This window comes from Lampetra planeri, chromosome 18 (genome assembly GCF_965212315.1).
Source record: "Lampetra planeri chromosome 18, kcLamPlan1.2.h2, whole genome shotgun sequence".
Lineage (NCBI taxonomy): Eukaryota > Metazoa > Chordata > Hyperoartia > Petromyzontiformes > Petromyzontidae > Lampetra > Lampetra planeri.
In genome coordinates this window covers 12,426,205-12,449,233 of record NC_136124.1, presented here as the reverse complement: position 1 = coordinate 12,449,233, position 23,029 = coordinate 12,426,205, and the positions used below count along the sequence as shown (strand labels likewise).

Sequence of the window (23,029 nt, the reverse complement as noted above, 5' to 3'; positions counted from 1 at the left end):
GTTAAGGCTACACGGGGAGTCTTTGTTGTGCGCGTGCGCATTAGGGATGGGCGAGAGTAACTGCACGTGGAACCGGAAGGCGATGCTGCACCGGGACACGATGGTCGCGGCTGCTGCCATCTACAAGGGTTTGTGCACTGGGCGCACATGACGACGACGACGATTATGACGATGACGATTATGACGATGACGACGATGATGACGACACTGATCCTCCAGTGACGCCACTTCGAGAGCAGTTTGGTGATGCTGCTGGCTGCTGGCTGCTGGCTGCTGGCTGCTGGCTGCTGGCTGCTGGCTGCTGGCTGCTGGCTGCTGGCTGCTGGCTGCTGGCTGCTGGCTGCTGGCTGCTGGCTGCTGGCTGCTGGCTGCTGGCTGCTGGCTGCTTTGGCAGTTGTGCACGAGCACAGATAACCAAAAAAACTCAACACATTGTCATGAGCACTGCGGCCAAAGAGAAAATGATGTAACGGGTGGCGTTTCGGGCAACGACCCTCCTGACTTCTTCTGATGCGCTATGAAGAAGGGCAGTTGTCAAATCGTGAATCGTTATATATTTTTCCTTTTTAAGCTCGCAGTGTCAATGACAAATGGGTTGAGTTTTACTTTTTTTTACTTTGAGTGCATAAACCCATTGGCTTTCCATTGGCACTGATCACAAGCACCTCTTTTTGTGTAGGTGTGCTTGTTTGTATGTAAATGTGCGAGTCCTTGTGTATATGTACGTATAAGGGCGTATGTGTGCACGTGTGTGGACGTATCTGCGAGCGTGTTCATATGCCCATATTGATACACATATGCATATGTAGCAGGGTATTTGGTGCACTGCGGTATGAACCCGGCGACCCGAGTTCGATTCCCGCAACAGCCAACATTGTTGAAGATTATCTGAACCTGTCCTGGGCCTCTCCTAGGTTGACTAAGCCTCATGAGTACCTGGTGCAGTGTGTTAAGATCAGAACGAGGGAGACAAAGGTGGTTGGGCGGGGTACCGACCACCTACCCCCTTGTGTGCTGTGCTGGCCTTAATAGGTGCTCACTAACAGCACTTTCCCCCGAGTGTGTTTCACGGTTACACAGGGGAGGGGGGGAACTTTATCTTTGTGTGTACGCGCGTGTCCTTTGACACAGAGATGTACGGGCCAACGGAAGACTCCATCCCGGCCACGTTCCAGGTGCTGCACATGATCGGCTGGAAACCGCACGAGTCACAGGTGAGACCTCGACCCCGTGCGCTCCCCCCCCCTCCCCCGTGCGCTCCCCCCCCCTCCCCCGTGCGCTCCCCCCCCCCTCCCCCGTGCGCTCCCCCCCCCTCCCCCGTGCGCTCCCCCCCTCCCCCGTGCGCTCCCGCCCCTCCCCCGTGCGCTCTCCCCCTCCCCTGTGACATGTTAGGCTCTTGAGAACACCCAGCCACCACGGCCCAGCATCTGGGTTCAAGCCCTGGCAATGCACGTCTCATAATTAACTACCTCGCCTGGTATACATGAGGTCGTGGGTTCCATGATGACCCTGAAACCTGCATATTTGGAGCTTGCATGTGCTCCCCATGGTCGCGTGGATTTTTCTTCGGGTTCTCCGGGTTTTCCCTCCACATTTGGAATCAACGTCACGCATTTAGAGTATTTGGCTGCTATACATTTCCACATAAGCCACTTCATTGAGCTATCATTTGTGGCCAAGGCGTTTCTGAAAAAGAGCTACATAGCTCAGTGGGCCTTACCTGGCAAAATAAAAAATGTATCCTGCAGTTGATCCAGGATTGTGATTGGAGCCACTGGAGAGATCGTAGCGAGGATTGGGGTGGATGCCTTTCTTGCAGGAGTGTGGAAAGCGCACAACACAATTGGTTCGGCCTGGACCCAGAACTCAATCCATTTCCTCTCCTCCTGTCCAGGCCAAGCCGGCCAAGAGGGGCTCGCAGACTCGATCCTTCGGGGATCTGGGCCGCCTGGAGCCGAAGATGAAGTGAACTCTGCCCTGCCCCCTCATGTGCACAGACTCGCACACGACACGGATCCGGGTTCTCAAAGCCAAGCGAGTTGATGGTTTCATCTCGGTCATCGATGTACTGAACAAACAAAAACTCCCGTGTATCGTTTTGGATTTTTACTTAATCCTGGCCTGCCAGCGGAGGTCTTACATTACAAATGTGTCGAATCAACGACGTTGGGGAAAACCACTATCCACTAACGAGACCGAGACGTCGTCAAATGAACTGTTAATCACAAATCACATTGTTGAGCAGAGAGCTTGGCTTCAAAATACAGTGCACAACTTCCACAAATAATAGGAAGATTTGTTTTTTGTCTTGGCTTGTGAAGGTCTCCCCAAGTTAACTATTGCTCGTCACTAAGTCTGCTCCAGTGGTGTGCAGCGACGCGGGAGTTGAAAGGTGAAGGATGCAAGAGATCGCAACACTTTATTAAAACACGCGGGTATCCACGTCTACAAAGCAAGCTCTTCACTTCCAAGTCACAAACTCGTGCACTCGCACACCGATGTATTGCCAGGCAACTTGGCTTTGATATTTGCGTCCGGCGACGAGATGTTACCAAGTTGCCGGTTGCTCGACACTCGATTCCGTGGTGAACGTTCGGATTGGCTTAATGCAATCAAGGCAGCTCAACTCAACCGTCCCATGGGGATTGAAATTCACACCTTCTGCTGCTGCCGTAATTACCGGGGTTGACGAGGGACATTACCCCTGCCGGAGACGCACGCGTTTAGAAGTCGTCCGGTTGAGATGCAGCGACTCGCACGAGTGAGTTGCCCAAGTGGCATCGTCACCCCCTGCTAGCGCTCATGGACAAGAATTTGCGTGCGTCTTTAAAAATGTGACAATTGCATTTTTACCTAAACACTTTTGAATTTGTGTTTGCCTGCATGTGTTTTAAATAATGTGTTAATTTATACAGCGTCCAAATACAGACGTAATGTTCAATCTCAGGGTTGTACGAGTGGTACTTGAAGGACGAGCGAACCACAAGTCAAGGGGAAGAGCCCTACAAGGAGACGATGGTCGTGAGACCGTGAGCAGGCCTCGGGAGATCGAGTGTCAAGTGTGCGACAACTCGATGACCTGGCAGAAGGAAGGAGGCGATTGCCGCGGTCGCTTTGTTGGTACGCGCCGTGATGACATTTTGATCTGACTGGACAACAGGAAGTATTCACTTCGTGGTGAACCTTGTAGGTAACATCCGCGGCATTTTAACCGTAAAATAAAAAAATCTGAAAAGTTCTGAAGACATCCAAAAACAAGGCAATATACAAGAGTTTTAAAAAGTTCAGCAATTCACATCACGCAGGACGCCAATACAATATATGTATGTACATGACAAATATCGCGGCAACATGCAAATCAAACCCCAAAATCCGTGGGCACACGAGGACGTGGGTCTGGGCCAGTGGCTCCCAAATTGAGAACCAACGTGCCGAGAGGCATTGCGAGTGAAGCCGTCAGCTGTGTTGGGGAGGAACTCGTTGCTGTAGCCCGATCGCCAAAGACAAGTTCTGGTGATCCCGTGTAATTACTCTGGGATTAGTGTGTATTCGGATTGCCATTGGCGCACATTTAACTTGCTTACAATATCATTTTTTTCAAAACTCGAGTAAAGGACCACGCCAGCTTCAGAAGCAGCCAATGGCTTTTTTCGCCAAAGCGTAGAATAATTCTGAAACAAGTTGTTTGGTGACGCTGCTGCATCGCCAGTTGGGCACGAGAGCACCAGTAACAAAAGGAATGTAACGCGTTTATCACGAAAACTATGGCCTTAAAATAACAAATATATAATGTATACATTTGAGGTAACGGTCCATCATTGCATAAATATGTGTGCTATGAAGGGCCATTTTCCTCAAAACGTTACCTGTCATATATTTTATTTTTAAGGTTTGTTAATGACGAAATTGTTGAGTTTCTAGAATCACCACATGAGTCAAAACATTAACCGTTTACAAAACTCTGAAATTACAGAAAATGGGGATTATGTTAGTTTCTTCAAGCTCGGTGTAATCCAATAGCGTTGGCTTTTAAAGTCGCTCAACATATTCAGGTTTTAAATCTCACCTATCAATTCGTAGACAAGCGTGCCTGCTCAATCGATTTGCACGGCACCCCATTTGCGGTCCTCGGCTTCCACACTTCTATGACGGGAGTAGGCATCTACGCAGGAAAATCTGCTGCTGGCTTCTGAAGGATCCTGCTGGAATCGGAGCTCTCTATGCACGGTGCTCCGAAATCGGCTCGACCCATCACACTTTCACACGATAAAATTAATGCCGCGTGAAAAGTTAACAGCGATCATCCGATAGATAATGAACTCGCCTCTGTCATGTGAATGGGGAATTTTCATAACTGCAAGAAGAGCATCGGCTCCTTGATTGCTTGCGCAGGGAGGCTTTTTGACGATTTATTTGCATTGGAATGTCTGGATAAATCTTTTAAAATCAGGGTTTCTGCACAAGGAAAAAAAACAAGAGACGCTAGAGAAAACGCACACACAAAGGAAAAACTCTAAAAGCCACGCTGAGATATTTTGGTCTTTACAATATCCTATCAACCCCGGCTGGAAAGTGCCGAATCGCAGGCGTGCCAATACATCTTAACCATGCCACATGACCCTGCCATAGCGAGAGAGGTGATCTTTAGAAGGATGCAATGCTGTGGTGCTTCACACAGCCGTGGCAGGTGCTGTGATGAGATACTCCGGGAGTGGTTAGCGCGCTGCTATGAACCCAGCGACCCGAGTTCGATTCCCGCTCACAGTCAACACCGGTTCTGAATATCTGAACTGGTCCTCGACCTTCCTTGTGTCAACTCGGGCTAAAGTAACTGGTGCGGTGGTTAAATATCGCCAATGGGGAGACAAAGGCGGCCGGGCGTGGGGCTGGCCACTCACCCCCTCGTGTGCCGTGTCAGCCTTCATAGGTGCTCGCAGCACTTGTCCCAACGGTCTGTTAAGGCTACATGGGGGACTTGATGGTGAGATACGACTGCGTGGTAGTGACGATGATGCAGATACGACTGCGTGGTAGGTACTCTGATGATGTGATACTGCATGACGAGTGTTGTCGTGCTCTAATAGGCATTGGGAGGTGTTGGTAAAGATGGTGCCAAGTGGCGAGCACTGACAATGTGCTACCCATGGGCGACACTCCCACGAAGGTGGCCGTGGTGGGCGGGATGGAGGAGCTACTGGTGGGTGGGATGGAGGGGCTACTGGTGGGAGGGATGGAGGAGCTGCTGGTGGGAGGGATGGAGGGGCTATTGGTGGGAGGGATGGAGGGGCTACTGGTGGGAGGGATGGAGGAGCTACTGGTGGGAGGGATGGAGGGGCTATTGGTGGGAGGGATGGAGGGGCTACTTGTGGGCTTCTAGCGCACGCATGTAGTCCTGCAGAGCGTCGAGGCGAGCGTCGATCTCGGAAAGGTCGGCCGATTGGCTGTAGTAGGTCACTGCAGAAAACACACAAAGACAAAGATCCCCCGTATATAGCCTTAACATACTGTTGGGGAAAGTGTTTTTAGTGAGCACCTATTAAGGCCAGTACGGCACACAAGGGGGTGGGTGGCCAGCACCATGCCCAACCGCCTTTGTCTCCCCAGTGGCGATGTTTACACACCGCACCCGGTACTCATTTGAGGCCGAGTCGACGTAGGGGAGATCTGGGACCAGTTCAGATAACCATCACCGGTGTTGTCCGTGAGCGGGAATTGAACCCGGGTCGCCAGGTTTGTAGCGCGGTGCGCTAATCGCTACACTACCATTCCCCGTACACACACACAGGCAGATCGTACACAGGATATCAGATACAAGCAGGCATAAATAATAAAAACAACAGCTGTCATCACGACTAAGTGGCAGTGATGTCACCGCTGCGCTTATGCCAGCCTGGGTGCCCTTTGAAGCCGTGTGAAGTGTGGAAGGCTCGCTGGCAGCAGGCCATGGCACAGACTCGGGCGTTATCAGTTGACTGGCCGAGGTGACTGGCACAGATGCACCCCACGGACCGGCGTGGCAAGTATTGTTGCCTCGCATTTGTCAAGGATGGCACGGCACACGAGCGGTTGAGTGGCCAGCACCATGCCGCGTCCTGTGTTAGTGGAGGTGAGAGATGCTTGTTGGCATGAGCAGCCAACTGTGAACGCACGGAGGGGTTTGAGGTTTGGAGAGAAATGGAGACGCAGAAAGGGCTATGCAGAGAGAGAGAGGTTAACAACCAGACGGACACCGAGGGAGGGACATGTCCTCACTTGTATCGGCGGGTTGGGTCGCTGTGGGCGTGCTGGCCAGCTGCCGTCTCCGCTCTGCACGGCCCCGCTTGGGCTGAGGAAACGAGCGCACGAACATGATGAGTACGCACACAATCACTCACCCACATTCACGTACACACGCACAAGCATGCTCATGCACACATAAATGCACAAGTTTGGTCGCGTGCTGTGTAAGTGGTGGGGTGCTGTGTGAGTGGTGAGTGAGTGGTGAGCGCTGTGTGAGTGGTGAGTGCTGTGTGAGTGGTGAGTGGTAGGGTGCTGTGTGAGTGGTGAGTGCTGTGTGAGTGGTGAGTGCTGTGTCAGTGGTGAGTGAGTGTTGTGTGAGTGGTGAGTGAGTGTTGTGTGAGTGGTGAGTGAGTGTTGTGAGTGGTAGGGTGCTGTGTGAGTGGTGAGTGCTGTGTGAGTAGTGAGTGAGTGGTGGGGTGCTGTGTGAGTGGTGAGTGGTAGGGGGCTGTGTGAGTGGTGAGTGAGTGGTGAGTGAATGGTGAGTGGTAGGGGGCTGTGTGAGTGGTGAGTGGTAGGGTGCTGTGTGAGTGGTGAGTGGTGTGTGAGTGGTGAGCGGTGAGTGGTGAGCGAGTGGTAGGGTGCTGTGTGAGTGGTGAGTGGTGGGGTGGGGTGCTGTGTGAGTGGTGAGTGCTGTGTGAGTGGTGAGTGGTGGGGTGCTGTGTGAGTGGTGAGTGGTGCGGTGCTGTGTGAGTGGTGAGTGAGTGGTGGGGTGCTGTGTGAGTAGTGAGTGGTGGGGTGCTGTGTGAGTAGTGATTGGTGGGGTGCTGTGTGATTGGTAGTGTGCTGTGTGAGTGGTGGGTGCTGTGTGAGTGGTGAGTGGTGGGGTGCTGTGTGAGTGGTGAGTGGTGGGTGCTGTGTGAGTGGTGAGTGGTGGGTGCTGTGTGAGTGGTGAGTGGTGTCGGCAGTTCTCACTTCAGCTGGGCTTTCCCAGGAGCTCTTTTTCACGGCTTTACCTCCACGTCTATGGGTTCTGCACAACAACAACAACAACACATTGCACGACAATGATACGACATGACACGACACCACACTGTATCACCAGCCAACGCTATACCATCGCACACCATGCCACACGACAACGAAAACAATAGCACATCACATGCCACAACACACCAACCCACGCCACGTACGACAATAATCGGGTTTTTACCCTTTTTTCTGGCGACAAAACTGAAACCTTTTGCAAGGACTCATGTTTACATTAACCACAATACTTGCAGTCAAAATGCAAACGAAAAACAACACTCTGATAATTTATGCATTGTCCTTGAAACTGATTGGTCCACACCAGAGATAGCTTTCCTTAGAGCCTAGTCTCATACGGTGTTCGACCAGATGATGCCAAAAGGCGCATAGTTCAAAGACATCGCACTATCAGAGTAAGCATCTACATCATGTAATAATAGGGTTTTTCCCCTTTTTTCTGGCTAATGTAAACATGATACCTTGCAAAAGGTTTCAGACACTTTGTTGAGCTATCATTTGTGAGAGCCAGGTTGCTTGTGAAAAAGAGCTACATCGCTCGGTGGGCCTTACTAGGAAAAAGAAAAAGTTGCATTTGTAGGATTGTGAGAACGAGTAATGCGAGCCTGAAGGACGTCGTGTCACTACTGCCTGAGAGGGGTCACAGAGTTGTTTGTTTTTGACGAGTACTGGGCTGCATTCTCAGCTGCAGCAGTTGAATCGGCTATCGTGTCAGTGGCAGCAGCAGCAGGAGGAGGAGGAGAGGGACTCACGTGGCGGAGGTGAGAGGCTCGGAAAAGGGGGCAGCGTCGCTGCCGGAACCTGCTGATGATCGCCGACTGTGGGCGCTCTCCACTGCACAAAGACAAAGATCCCCCCACATAGCCTCTACCAGACTGTTGGGGCAAGTGCTGTTTACAAGCACTGCACACACACACACGTCTATACGTACATAATACATACGTCTCGTACAGACAGTGACTGAGTGATGTAACTTACGTTCACATTCTGGAAGGGCCAGATAGGATTTTCCCAGTAACACCCTCCATTAGCAACCCTCCACAGAGTCGATGCTAACACCATTGGTACTGGTCTTAAGCAAGTCCACCCCGAGTCCTCCTGTACCACATCAGCCATCTCTTCTCTAGGCCGTGCCATGCTCATTCAGCCTCTATCATACAACCCCACTGGGCGTATGGGTTAACTTGCGAGCTCTTCACACAATCCAGCCGAGTTAAACTCAAGATAGATTCTGGGCAGTCCAGTCTGACTGTTTCAATATGGCACTGGTGTTCCTGTAAAGTGCTCCATGTTTCGCAAGCAAAGAAAAGAGTGGGCTTAACTTTGGCCGAGAAGACCCAGAGCTTCGTACGGAGAGCGATAGGCCAGGAAGCTTTCACTTAGCGCTATGCAGCCATTGAAAAGGTAATGGCGCTCCAATAAATTGGAGCGAGACCTCCGCTGCCAAACCAGAGGTGGTCATGACCACACTTATTCTGATACGGAACTGCCTCCAACTTCTATACAACCATTCCATACTCTTGCAGAGGGGGTGGAGTTATTGATGTCACAAAATACCCAAGAGGGTGTTTTCTTCACTCATACAATCACAAAGACACCCCCCACCCCGCCAGTATAGCCTTAAGAGACTATGAAGACCGGCACCGCACACGAGGAGGTGGGTCGCCAGCACCACGCCCGGCCGCCTTTGTCTCCCTAGTGGCGATGTTTATACATCGCACAAGGTACTCATTGGCGACTCAGGACCGGTTCAGATATTCGTCACTGGTGTTGGCCGTGAGCGGGAATCCAACTCGGGTCACCGAGTGTGCAGCGCAGGCCGCGAACAACTACACTACCACGGACACGCACGTTGACACACTGACAACAACAACCGCCATTCGCCACTAAGTAGCGGTGACGTCACCACGACGCTTGTGCCAGGCCAAGTGCACCTTGAGGCCACGTGAAGTGTCGAACGCCTGCTGGCAGGAGGTCACGGGGCAGACCCAGGTGCCACGGGTCGACTGACCGAGATGACTGGCTGATGCACCACCTGTGCCCCCTACTGTACCGGCGCTCCGCTCGTTGTTGTGAGCGTCGCTCCTCCGCCCTCCGTTGTTGTTGGAGGGCGACTGCCTCCAACTGCCCGGTAGCGTCCTTCACGAGCCTCCTCCACTGAGGCCGATCTTGACACCGCTGGTACCAGTCATCGGCAAGTCCACTCAGCTCCACGTCCTCCTGTACCACATCACTCCATCTCTTCTCTAGCCCGTGCCACGCCCGTTTAGCCCCCTCAATCCGGCCGAAAAAAAGCTGATTGGGCATGCGGTGGCTGGGCATGCGGGCTACATGACCCAGCCAACGCAGCCTTGCCTGCCGGAGGAGCTCACCGATGGGACTTTGACCAGATCTTTCAAGGATTTGTGAGCTCCTCACACAATCCAGCCTGGTTAAACCCAGGATGGATCGTAGGCAGGCCAGCCTAAATGTTTCCAACCGGCGAAGATGCTCCATTAGGGTGGTCCACGTTTCGCAAGCATAGAGAAGGGAGGGAATGACTGTGGCCGAGAAGACCTGAAGCTTCGTGCGGAGCGACAGACCAGGTAGCTTCCACACAGCGTTACGCAACCGATGAAAAGATATTGCCGCTCGACTGATTCGGAGTGAGACCTCTGCTGTTAAACTGGAGCCGGTCATAAGCATACTGCCCAGGTATGGGAAACTCTCCACTCTCTCCACTACTGCCCCATCACCGATTGGGAGTTGTGGGGGTGGAGTGTCCGATGGTACAAAATACCCAGGCAGGTGCTTAGTTTTGGTGGGGCTGATGGTAAGGCCCCACCTCTTAGTGGCACGCTCCAGTCTCAGAAGCAGCGTCTCCAACTCCTCTTCTGAATGAGCTGCTATTACCAAATCATCGGCATACATAACGTGGTTGACCAATAGGGAGCCATCCCTTGATCGCACCCGGGCGTCGATCAGCCTCCCATTATATCTGTACCAAATGGAAATTCCCCCGGTACAGCTATTGAAGGCTTCACGAACTACGTGGTCAAAATAGATGTTAAATAATGTGGGAGCCAGCGGACATCCCTGTCGCACACACTGACATGCACAGTGACACACACACAAATGTTCGTGCGTGTTCGTGCGTGTTTGTGCGTTCTCACGGGAGGAGCTACGTGTGTTGTGCCCGTTGAGCGCTCGTCCCCCCGAGGGAGGGCGCGACCGCGGGCGACCCCTGCCCCCGCTGGAGCCCCCGCTCCCCGGGGTCCCCTGCAGCTCCCGGCGACGCTGCCTCGAACTGCCAGCGCACGCCGCATGGTTAGACACGCCACACGGCACGCACAGCGTAGAACAAAAATCCCTCGCATAGCCTCAACAGACTGTAGGGGCAAGTACTGTTCGTGAGCACCTATGAAGGCCAGCATGGCACACGAGGGGGTGGGTGGCCAGCAACCACGCCCGACCGCCTTTGTCTCCCCCAGTGGCGATGTTTTTACACACTGTACCAGGTACTCATTTAAGACTGAGTCGACCTAGGGGAGGCCGAGGGCCGGTTCAAATTAATCGTCACCAGTGTTGTTAGCCGTGAGCGGGAATGGAACTCAGGTCACCGGGTTAATAGCGCAGCACACTAACAGCTGCACCACTGCTCCCCGTGTTGTACCACACAGTGTGGTACACACGGGGTGGTAAGCAGTCTGATACACACGGCAGGATACACGGTGCGGTACACAAGGCGCAGTCGGCAGTGTAATACACAACGGGATGGTACGTGCGGTGTTTATGTATACACACCGTGCGTACAGTGCTCAGTGTTTATCTGTGTGTGTATCACGGTGCCAAGCACAAGGTGTGCACACATGCACGATCATTGTGTATCTCTCACACACGCGCGAGCGTTGTGTATCTCTCACCCACGCAGCTCTGCCTCTTTCTTGCGCTGCTCTCGCTCACGCACGTACGCCGTGGGGTCAAAGGCCGGCACACGGCCTGCTGGACATGTGCGCACACACACAATACACACACACATAGCATACACACATAATACACACAATACATAATACACACAGCACACATACACACAGCACACACACAATACACACAGCACACATACACACAGAACACATACACACACAATACACACATACACACACAGCACACACATACACACGCAATATACACAGCACACAAAACACACAGCGCACACACACACACACGAAGAGCAAATATCCTGAACAAACTGTTGGGGCAAGTACTGTTAGCAAGCACCTATGAAGTCCGGCATGGCCCAATGCCTGGCCACCTTTGTCTCTCCAGCGCTGGAAGTACACACACCGCACTAGGTACAAATTTAATTTCTACCTAGGGAAGGCTCGGGACCAGTTTAGACAATCGTCACTGGAATCAAAATCGGGTCATCAGGTTCGTAGTACAATACGCTAACCACTCCACTACTGCTCTCCATACATAAAACCAAGATCCCCCGTTTAGCCTTGAACAAACTGTTGGGGCAAGTGCTGTTAGCGAGCACCTATGAAGGCCGGCACAGCTCACGAGGGGGTGGGTGGCCAGCACCACGCCTGGCTGCCTTCATCTGCCCAGTACTGATATCTTACACACCACACCAGGTATTCATTTGTGACTGAGTTGACCTAGGGGAGGCCCAGGACCGGTTCAGATGATTGTCACTGCTGTTGACCGTGAGTGGGAATCGAACCCGGGTGACTGGGTTAATAGTGCAGCGCGCTAACCACTGCACTACCACTCCCCACTCTCCATACAAAATACACAAACATACACCTATTACATCCACAGTATACACACATATACAAGCAGACATACAATAAAAATATGTTCAGTTCTATATACATACTCTCACACTCTTGATTTTATTTTAACAGACTATAAAATATCTCATTAGATTAAAAATAGGTGGGTGGCCGAAAGATCGAGTAAGTGAATGAGTGGGTGGGTGTGTGTGTGTATGAGTGGAGATGGTTAATGAGCGAGAGGGTGGGTGTCTAAGCGAGTGAGTGGGTGAATGAGCGAAGCAGTGAGTGGGGAAAATTAATGAGTGGGCAAGTGTGTGAATGGGGAGTGAGTGAGCGGGTAAGTACATGAGCAAGTGGGTAAGTGAGTGCGCAAATGAGTGAGTCTGTGAGTGAGTGAGCGAGCAATTTATAAGCAAGGAGTGAACAAGTGACGTGAGAATGAGTGGATGAGTAGGGAGTGAATGGAGAGTAAGTGAGCATGTGAGCAAGTGGGTGAGTGAGTTAGTGCGTGAATGAGTGAATGGGTGAGTGGGTGAGTGAGTGGGTGGGTGGGTGAGTGGGTGAGTGAGTGGGTGAGAGAGTAGGTGGGTGAGTGGGTGAGTGAGTGGGTGGGTGAGCATGAGTGAGCAATTTGATAAGCTCGGAGTGAGCAGGTGAGCGTGAGAACGAGTGGATGAGTAGGGAGTGAGTGGTAGAGTGTTTAAGTGGGCGAGTGGGCGAGTGTCCGTCCTCACCGGCAGGCGACAGGGAGGGGGTCCGTGAGCGGGGACCACGGACGGGGGGGCGCCCCTCCCTGGACGCGGTCCTTCTCTCCCTCTCGCGGGACGTGGAGCGAACTTCACCCTGGGCCCTTCCGGGGCCCCCGGACGCTGCCCTCTCGCTGCCCCGGGAACGCTCCGCTGGGGGCAGCACGGGAGTGACCCTCCTGGGGCACAAGGAGTCTGAGTAACGAGCTGCCGGTCCACCCGTCCCTGTCAGTGAGTCAGTCTGTCCATCAGTGACTCAGTCCGTCCATCAGGGAGTCAGTCTGTCCATCAGTGAGTCAGTCCATCCATCCATCAGGAGTCAATCCGTCCATCCATCCATCAGTGACTCAGTCTATCCATCCATCAGGAGTCAGTCTGTCCATCAGAGAGTCAGTCTGTTCATCACGGAGTCAGTGAGTCAGTCCATCCATCCATCAGTGAGTCAATCCGTCCATCCATCCATCAGGGAGTCAGTCTGTTCATCAGTGAGTCAGTCCGCCTGTCCAACAGTGAATCAGTCCATCAGTTCATGAGTGAGTCAGTCAGGGCATGAGTCACTGCCCAGGTGATTTGCTGAATCGTCACGATTCGAGGTCATTGTTGAAGAACCTCCTCTCTTCTTGTCTTGTTTTTACCACCTCCTTTATATTGTTTGTTCCGTCCCGCTTGCCCTATTTCTCATCTGTACCATCTTGTTTGTTGCAATGTAATTTGCAGTGTCCCATTCCTCGTCTGATTTTCCTCATTTGCCTCATATGTCGTGCCATCCCATTTATAATAGAGATCGCGTTTACATTGTCTTCTAAGTTCTGTCATCCTCATGTGAATTCTCGACTCCATTTCTACTACGATCCTAAAGTTAGAAAAACATTCACATGTGATTTTCATGCAATTTGCACGAATCTTAAATAATAATCGATATTCTTGCACACCATTCGATGTTCCATATCGTGAGTGCAAGAATACATTTTAAGCGGCTCATCCGTGTACCACTTCTGCAGTTGCGGCAGCGATGTTGTCGTGGGCCCCAAGAGCTGAGAATTAAATAGCCCCCCCCCCCTCCCCGACCCACTGTCCACTATCCCTCCCTGCCACATCCCGGCACCTGGAGCCTTCCAGCCTGTGGACACCGGTGCTGATGCAGCGCCAGCACGCTCGATGGCTGTACCACTGGGTTATATGCGATCGTATGATTATTACATTATGTTGTTGTGCATTGTACATCTACGAGAGCCGTTGTGTTTTTTGGTTGCATCATTGAACATGCGCGTGGGCTCACTCACCCCCTCTTGTACAGCGCCAGCTCGGTGCTGAGACATTTGACGCGGGCACGGAGACTCCTTTCCGACGCCCGCACCTCCTCCAGCTGCACCAATGGACACACGGCGCCAACATCATCATGATGACAGCACCATCCCAGCACCCACGCCATCATGGCACCCACGCCATCATGGCACCCACGCCATCATGGCACCCACGCCATCATGGCACCCACGCCATCATGGCGCCCACGCCATCACTAAGCCAACGCAATCACTGCGCCAACTTCGTCACGGTGCCAACGCCATAACAGCTGCAACGCCATCGCAGCACCAACGATTTCCGACACAGCCACTAGGAACCCCCCCAGGCCTCGGCAAGGTAAGGCAAAAGGTAAAAGCAACGAGCCTACCTTTACCCTACCTTTTACCTTACCACAATACAATCACTCGACCCTACCCTTTACCCTTTAGCAGGTAAGGTAAAAGGTAAAAAGCAATGAGCCTACCTTTACCCTACCTTTTACCTTTACCCCATACAAATTACCCGATTACAGGGTAATTACTAGGGAACTACACATGAAAAAGGTTTATAGCGGTAAATGCTAGGTAGAGCGCTTTATTCATATAGAATACTCTCGATTATTCCAATTTTACACGCTTGTTGTCGTTGTTGTCGTTGTTGTCGGCGTCGTCGTTGTATCCTCAAATTTTGTAACTCAACTTTAACCCACTTCCCAATGTGGTATGTCATACTGATGACAATATATTATATCATAAAAATATATATTTTTTTAAACATTATTTTTTATATGTTATGTTTCGGCTTGGGTCTAATTGTCCACGCTCAACTGACGTTGGCTGTAATTGGCCACGGCCCCTTACGTTACGGCAAGCTTCGGGGCCACTTACTGGAGTCGTGGAGTTTAAAAGCGTGTTTTAAAAAAAGTTTTTTTTAATATTACTTATTAAATGGAGGCCACGGACTGCGCCACGGAGCTTTTACCGGTAAATAAGGTACCGTATTTACCAGGTAATACTTTGCGCTACCTTTACCCCACCGGGTAATTCTTCCAAGCTACCTTTACCCTACCCTTTACCTTACCCCTTGGAATGTCGACACCTTTACCCTTTACCTTTACCCTTTTACCCGGTAAAAAGGGTAAATTGCCTTACCTTGCCGAGGCCTAAACCCCCCTGACCCACCCAGCCTCGTGCTGTGTTACACAGCACCAGGCTCAGGCGGGGGTGTAAACGATCAACAAAATTCTCATCGTCACGGTCGCTGCTTGCACCTCGTCGTTGAGCCTGCGGATTTCCTGCGACTTCTTGGCGGCCGAGCGCTGGGCCTTGGCTCTCTCGCGGCCCAGCTCCTCCTGGAGGCTCGACACGAGGCGTCGCAGTACGCGCAGCTCCTTGGCGGCCGTGGCGCCGACAACGCCGGCGTCGCTCGCACCACCGCAGCCGCCACCCTCCGCTCTCTTCTGCAGCCGGGCAACGAGTGCCTCCAGCTCGCGTTTGTCGCGCTGGAGAGACTCCAGCCTGGTGCGCGATGGGGGAGGAGGCTTTAGAGTTTACAGAGCGAAAAATGGGAGAGTTGTGCAGGTGTGCAATTGCTTGCTCAGTCCCACTGCTGGCAGAGGGGCCTCCGCTAAGGAAGATCTAGGAGCCCCATGAAAGGATATTTGACATTGAAGAAATCACACTTTACCCCACCACACGTGGTCTTCATATCAATTAACCACGGTTTACCCATTTACACTGGCGCACTGGGAGATCATGCTGACGACCTCTGGATTGCGAGACTTCATGTGCTCAGCGTTACACCATGGCAGCATCCCTTTAAACAAAGTACAAAACGTACATGGAATGGACACGTACCAAGTACACACGTATATCAGTGCGTAGGAGATATACAATGGGGTAGACGGGCTCAGAGTTGAGAGGTGAGCGTGGCTGCTGCACTCACTCCCTGTGCTTGTGGTCCTGCACGACGCCCGGGTGACCCCGCAGGTGGGACAGCTCCTCCTTGAGCTGGCGCACGGCTCTCTGCAGGGTGGCGGTATCCGGGCGCCCCGCGTAGCCCAGCGCCAGCGGGTAGTGGATCCTGCGCAGGGGGAACGGGCGGACACGGTGAGTCCTGCAGGACTACTGTGGCAGGCCCACTCAACTGTGTGCCTGTATGTGTGTACACCTGGAAACACCTGTACCAACACACACCTACGTGCCTGTGTGTGTACACCTGTACCAACACACACCTTTGTGCCTGAATGTCTGTACACCTGTACTCATGGACACCTTTACCTGTCTGCCCGTATGCCTTTACACCTGTGTGCATGTGTGACTATGCCTGTGCGCACGTACACTTGTGTATATGTACACCTGTGTGCACGTACACCTTTGTGCTTGACTGCTTGTACATCTGTGTGCCATGTGCAGCTGTGACAACGATGTCAGTAATGCTTTCTGGTGACGAGATTTGTTATTAGGATGCCGATGGTGATTTTGCATATGATAGTGACGGTGGTGGCGATCACAGTAATCCTGCTGGTGGTAGTGGTGGTGGTAACTGGTAGTAATGAGCGGTGATGGCTGCAAATGCTGCTGCTGCTGCTGACAGAGCTGCTGATGGTGACAGCGCTGATGATGGTAATGAATAATTTACTCATTTATCCAGGAGAGCCACACTGAGTCGCACGACTCTTTTTCAGGAGGGTCCTGCTGCTACATTGAGTTTAAATGTTTTGATGTTTTAAGCCAATTCACAAAGAGTTTTGTTTATTATACAAGTGGGAGGAAACTGGAGCACCTCGACAAAACCCACGCATGCGAGGGGACAAAACTCTCTCCCCGTACAGATAGAAACGGATGGCGATTATTCGACTTGCAGTGCTGCCTCTTCCTGGCGAGCAAAGTCATGGCTCCTCCTCGACTCCCACGGGGGAAGAGAGTTTCAGAACATTTACGCGATCCACCAACCCTCGCCTCCGCGGTGCTGGATTACAGGCCACGTGCGCAGCCACCATCACAATGGCGGTGGTGATGGCATTAAGAAACAGTGTTGCAGTCATGCTGCTGTTGCTGCTGTTGTTGCTGGCGGAGGGCACCTGTCAAACTCCACCGTGTAGATGAGAATGAGGTAGCGCTTGGAGTTGAGTGCTGGGTTGGCGGCGCCACTGGGAGTGGTGGTGGCGGCGGTGGAGGGATGCAGCGCTGACCGCATGGCCGGCCCGCCTTTACGGCTCCTCATTCGCTCCAGGTCGGCATAGGTCAGGAGGTCAAGGCTCACCGACTCGCTGCTCTGAATAAACAGCCGAGTCGGGTCAACGACAACGGTCAGAGTCCTCCTGTTCAAACGAGTGTTGGATGGAAATTCCACATTGCCGTAGCGAGTCTTTCCAGAGGACAACTGTCTGTGACTGGGCCGAGAAGCCATTTTAGTCGCAGGCGACTGAAACCCTGATTCTACCCCCCCCCCCCCTTCCCGAAAGTGGTACCCCCCCCCAGGCCCCCCCACCCACAGCCCCCCCAGCTACCCTCCCCTCGCACCCATGCCCCCTCCCCTTCACCCGCACTTCTGATTAGCACGGTTGGCTACGTACGGTGCGAAAGAAGTTCAACATACATACACAGAGATGACAGAGTGGTATCAACCCCACGTGGTGATTTGAAGCTGTGACCCCTGCGATTGTGAATCAATCTCAACCACGGTGCCACTCAGTTGACAGCACAGCCCGGACGAATTACTGAATCTAAATGAATTAATCGAAATAATGCATATAATCTATTGAATGCATCAAATTTAATGAATGCATAGAATCAATAGAATGAATGCATCGAATTGAGAAGGGGTGGCAATGTGATCTTGAATTGAATGTTTTTTTTTACCATTATAATGAGAGTGAAGTTTTGATAATACAACAAAAACAATGACTCTCTTAATCACAAGGGTGGAGCGGTGGTGCAGTCATGATCACGCTACACCTGGAGCCCCGAGTTCAATTCCCAACCACAGCTCACTTGAGTGGTCATGACCCTGAAGTATGTGTGGTGAAGTATGGTCAAACCAGAATCAGAATATTTATTTATACTGGAGGAATCCGATGAGCTATAAAGCTCTTTTTCACAGATGTCCAGTAGAGGCGGGTCAGAACGTTACAACAACCAAAACAAAAACACTATCTTAGTGCAAAGTACAAGAACGGTAAACAAATCACCCAAACACACAAATACAACTAAACCATCCCCATCTTACCAGGCGAAGCCCACTGAGGTACAAACTCAATTTTCAGAAGCGACCTCGCCACAAATGATAGCTCAACAAAGTGGGCCATCATTTGGACATTTATAGGATTGACAAAGTGCTGTATTTTCTTCTAGATTTGAAGCTTTCGTGACTGCAAGGATTCATACTCTCAGGTGTTTTCGGTAAAGTCACGTAGGTAAAAAATAAGAAAATAATAATAAATTAAAATAAATCAATTAAATCACGACGTTTCGGAGGCAACACAAGTCTCCGTCTTCAGGTGGGACCGTCACAGCTACATTTGCTGTATTTTCGTGTGTGTATATATATATACACACACCCTGATCTATAGTGATTGACAGATTGACAAATGAACAATTCTACGGTTACAAAAGCTGTATGCTCTCTCTTGGTGGATTATGGGTGTTAAATAATAACCTTCATAATGCAGTGTATTCAAAGAAGAGCTATCAATTAATATTCACGAATAAAGGAAATTAATAATAATAATAAAATAAGTTAATCCTCTGGAATCCGATTGACAATATCGTACTCTGTCTACTAAATGCACTGTGACCGGGAATATGCGCCGTAGATATCGGCTCCATCTCCTCCGCTCCGTCCCATGTGCGTTGGCATTTGCCGTTCTTTTAATGCGACGATGCAATTTCTCCAACCCGCTACAACTTTGCCCGTCTACTCTTTCTGCACTGCAATTTTGCATCATCTCGCCCGCTGCCTTTTGCCTTTCTTTCGTTTGTAATCTCGCTGAGAATTCCACACCTCAGCTGCAGGGGGCTGTCAGTCCAGTGAGGGTTCAGAACCCCTGGGCATAGGCTTCAGAGAGGCTCTCACCTGCGTTATGGCCGACTCAAGCATGCTGCAGAACACCGAGAATTGTTTGAAGTTTCCGGTTTTATGCGTCAGATCTTCAACATCTACAAAAATCACAAGCACATGTAAAAGATAAAGATCCCCCATATAGCCTTAACAGACTTGGGGCAAGTGCTGTTAGCGAGCACCTATGAAGGCCGGTATGGCACACGAAGGGGGTGGGTGGCCAGCACCACGCCCGGCCGCCTTTGTCTCACTAGTAGCGATGTTTACACGCCGTACCAGGTATTCATTTGAGGCCGACTCGACGAACGGGAGACCTGGGACTGGTTCAGATAATCATCACTGGTGTTGGCCATGAGCGGTAATCGAACTCGGGTCACCGGGTTCGTAGGACATCGTGCTAACCAATGCACTATCGCTACGTGCACCTTAATGCCATGTGGAGTGAGGCAGGCTCGCTTCTCGTAGGTCACAGGACAATCCCAGATGTTACGGGTTAACCGGGGTGACTGACAGATGCACCACCTATGCTCCCCACTATGCCAACTTACTGCGTGTTAGCCGCCCAGTGCTCTGCTCATTGCCATGAGCGTCAACGCTCGGCCCTGTGTTGTTGCTGGAGGGCAACTTCCCAGTAGCATCCATCACGAGCCTCCTCCATCTGTTTTCTATCCCGTGCCGTGCCCGTTTAGCTCCTCTATTTGACCAAAGATATACCGCTTGGGCATGCGGTGGCTGACCATGTGGGCTATATGACTCAGCCAATGCAGGCTAGCCTGCCGGAGGAACACGCCCGCACACATATCCACACACACAGATTGTGCACGGTGCATGCGTAAAGTGCGCACGTACACGATGGCTGGAAGTCTGCCCTCCAGCAGTCTCCGGAGTAGGGGTCCTGCACCTCGACGTTCAGGCTGGAGCCGCCGGCCTCCATCCTCACCTCCAGCTCCAGCCCTCGCACCTCCAGCCTCCCCTCCGCATGAACCTGGGACCTGTCCATCACTCACCCACTCCCTCCCTCCACGTCACCTCAACGCGGCCTGTAAATCAAATAACAAGGTGGCCGAGTGGCTCAGGATCAAGATGTCAACTACAGTCAATGTCATGAATATTGCCATACCTCACTATCACATCCTTCCTTCGGCCAGATCATAAGGATACTGCACAGTGAATATTTGACCAGCAACGTCCAATGTTAAGTCTCACCACCACCACCGCTATCGGGTTACACTGTCGAATTGTCCTTCAAGGAAAACTCTTACAGGACCATCACCACTGCCACACAGCGACACTAAGGGACAAGATCAAGAGGTTATTACCATTCATACCACGACGTTTTGCCTTGCTTTAGTTGTCCATTCCACAAATCATCTCCGAGGTCCACTTTTACAATTGGGAGGCTCAGTGGCCACAAACATGGCCATCAGAGACACTGAACTGACACCCTGCTGGGTTGGAATCCAGGTTGAGGTCGTACTTGATTAAACTAGATTCTCAAGTGCATGCGTGTTTATTGTCAGTCCTCAATAGATGCCGGTGGTGGCGGTCAGCTGCGTATACCTCATACAGGATTTTAACTCATCTTGTAAATGTGAACGGTACCTACCGCTAAACTCAGACACACCTACCTAATTTAGAGTAGTGACCGAAACGTCAATGGCCCACATTCCTTGGGATTGGTGCGCCTCAGTATTCTCATGCAGTATTTACAACTCGTGGGCAAAAAACCTTGTAAACAGTCAAACGCACTGCTACCATCAATCAGTATTGATTTGACACCCGGGATAGCAAGAATGGGAATCTTGACCTAAAGCTTTCGTGACTGAAGGAATTAATATTCTTGGGTCTTTCGGTAAAGTGAACCTATCTACGCGACTTTACCGAAAGACCCAAGAAGAATGGGAATGTAATGACATGATTATGTCATTGCATATATTTTTTGCAATGTAAAAGTTATTGCAATTTCGGCCAAAAATGTTTCTGTCATTTTCATTATATTTGACCCCAGGTGTGTTCTATAGGTAGAAGGCTGGGGGCTGACGATTGTCTGCAACACTCTTTTTCACAACAGCAGTTCCAGGATTGACAAACAGCGCCACCTACAGATCCGATGATGAATAGGAGATAACGGAACCAACAGACACCGTTTCCATTTCCAAGTGTTCACGTGATCGACAGGTACATTAAAAAAAAAGTTGTAATGCATAAAAGCCCACGAAGGGTTTCATTAGACTTATATTTTGCGTGATTTTAACTGTAATGTTACACACGAGGAAATAATTAAAAGAGTGGTCCATTCCTAATGTGCCACATTAACATAAAACTATGTCAATACAAAACACCTCGAAAGACGTTCGTCAAAAACTCTATTCCCTTAAAAAGTAAAATATATGAGGCGACGTTTCTCGAAATTGACGCGTCATCATAGCACATTTCTGTAACTATGAAGGACTCTTGCCCGAAACGTCGACCGTTCTATATTTGTCCGTTTAAGGTCACATAGTTATTACCGAATTAGTTGAGTGTGTTTTTGTTCGCTGTGATTGCGCCAACAGCAGCAGCAAGCATCACCAAATAATCTGTTGAAGCAATGTCGCAGTGCTCCACTCATGTGGCGGCGCTGGGTAAATGGTGGAAATTCCATATTACTATGGTAGGTGCCGCAATGGGAACTCAATAGGAGAGTTTGCACCACCCAGGCTATTTTAATATAGTAAACGAGCCTTTTGCCCGTCCAAGTGACGGGTGTATTGCAGTACATCTGAAACTTGCGAGCGAAAAGCAGCCCGCGACGTGATATTCATTGCATCAATGCGCGGTGACAGACTTATTTCATGTAAAGGTTATAATCCCTTGTTCATCACGACGTCCTTTTTACTTTGATGTCTCAACAGCGTTACGGAGATCACGTGACGCGAGGGTTCTGCCTTTGTAGTGAGGGTTGTGAGTTGACGCCGAGGGGGGAGGAGGCGCCTCGGCCCCCCATGTGAAGTGACGTCACCCGCTAATTACGTCACTTGCTCATGAATATTAATTAGGGGGGATGGTCTATGTGGAGTGACGTCACGAGCGTTAGGGACAGACATTCGTGGGTGATTAGAGTAGGTACAGTATGTTGTGGGTTTGCTTTCCAACACACCGGTGTGATGTACTGGTAACAAATTGACATGTTCTGTTTATGTAACAAACCTTACTAATTGGCTGTGTCGGGTGGTGGCGGGTTTAACGACACATATTTACGCGATCTAACCCAAAAATATATAAATTATGGATATTGGTCGCGAAAGCCTTCGTGTTAAACAGGTTATTTATAGAATAGTCTTCCGTTGGGTTTCTCGTACAGTTCATCACACATGCCAAACGCTCGCTGATGAAATTGGCCAAACATCCCAATGCAGGATCCTCCTGAAAGAAAATCCCTGAGACTCTGAGAACCTTTGCTGGGTAAACGCATCAATAATCAGAGTAACGCCGCATGAATATACACGACTCGATGAGGGTAAAATCATAAACCTCTTATAGATCAAAAAAATATACACACAACCCGCACAACGTATCGCAACGTGATCGTTAAGAACAACACTGTAATAGAAGTATTACGATTTTTATTATTTTTTTATATATTTAAAAATACTCCGACCGCATGCGGCCTACATATTCCTACCGGGCAGCGTCGCGCGTCCCCGGCAGACCTCCACTAGTCCCACGAGCCTCGGACCCCGCAAGATATTCAATTAACTTCCAAATAAGCAATACGCATCCACGGAGACGTGTGACAACCTCCGGCGGGGCTTGATCTCTCCCCTCTCTACCCTGGCAGCCCGTCGAGCTCGGATTTTCTCGTTACAGGCAGCGAGTTTAAAGCTGGCTTACACCGATCCGAACCACTCACGAATCGAGTCGACGCGAACTGGT

At 50.8% G+C, this 23,029-nt stretch overlaps 2 protein-coding genes across 4 annotated transcripts in view; one reads left to right on the top strand and one right to left on the bottom strand.

The window, feature by feature from the left end:
* Positions 1-2,946, top strand: part of NDUFAF5 (NADH:ubiquinone oxidoreductase complex assembly factor 5) — a 13,530-nt gene extending 10,584 nt beyond the window's left edge. For both annotated transcript variants that reach the window (XR_013586259.1, XM_078602603.1), the window contains exons 9-11: positions 45-128; positions 1,132-1,214; positions 1,895-2,946. Coding sequence is in view for 1 of the 2 variants with exons in the window: in XM_078602603.1 (XP_078458729.1) it covers positions 45-128; positions 1,132-1,214; positions 1,895-1,969 (242 nt within the window). In the remaining variant the exon portion in view is untranslated. The remainder of the gene's footprint in view (positions 1-44; positions 129-1,131; positions 1,215-1,894) is intronic.
* Positions 2,403-23,029, bottom strand: CCDC61 (coiled-coil domain containing 61). Of its 2 annotated transcripts, none has more exons than XM_078602601.1 (14): positions 22,779-23,029; positions 19,964-20,154; positions 19,130-19,212; positions 17,136-17,329; positions 15,998-16,135; positions 15,324-15,570; positions 14,053-14,135; positions 12,758-12,948; positions 11,166-11,244; positions 10,416-10,549; positions 8,016-8,097; positions 7,192-7,249; positions 6,253-6,325; positions 2,403-5,454 (listed from the first exon to the last, which is right to left on the bottom strand). In XM_078602601.1, exons 2-14 carry the CDS (start codon positions 20,112-20,114, stop codon positions 5,360-5,362), a joined length of 1,608 nt encoding a protein of 535 aa, XP_078458727.1. In that variant the 5' UTR covers positions 20,115-20,154; positions 22,779-23,029; the 3' UTR covers positions 2,403-5,359. The 2 variants fall into 2 exon arrangements, with proteins under 2 accessions (XP_078458727.1, XP_078458728.1); XM_078602602.1 differs by having other exon boundaries at positions 11,166-11,241.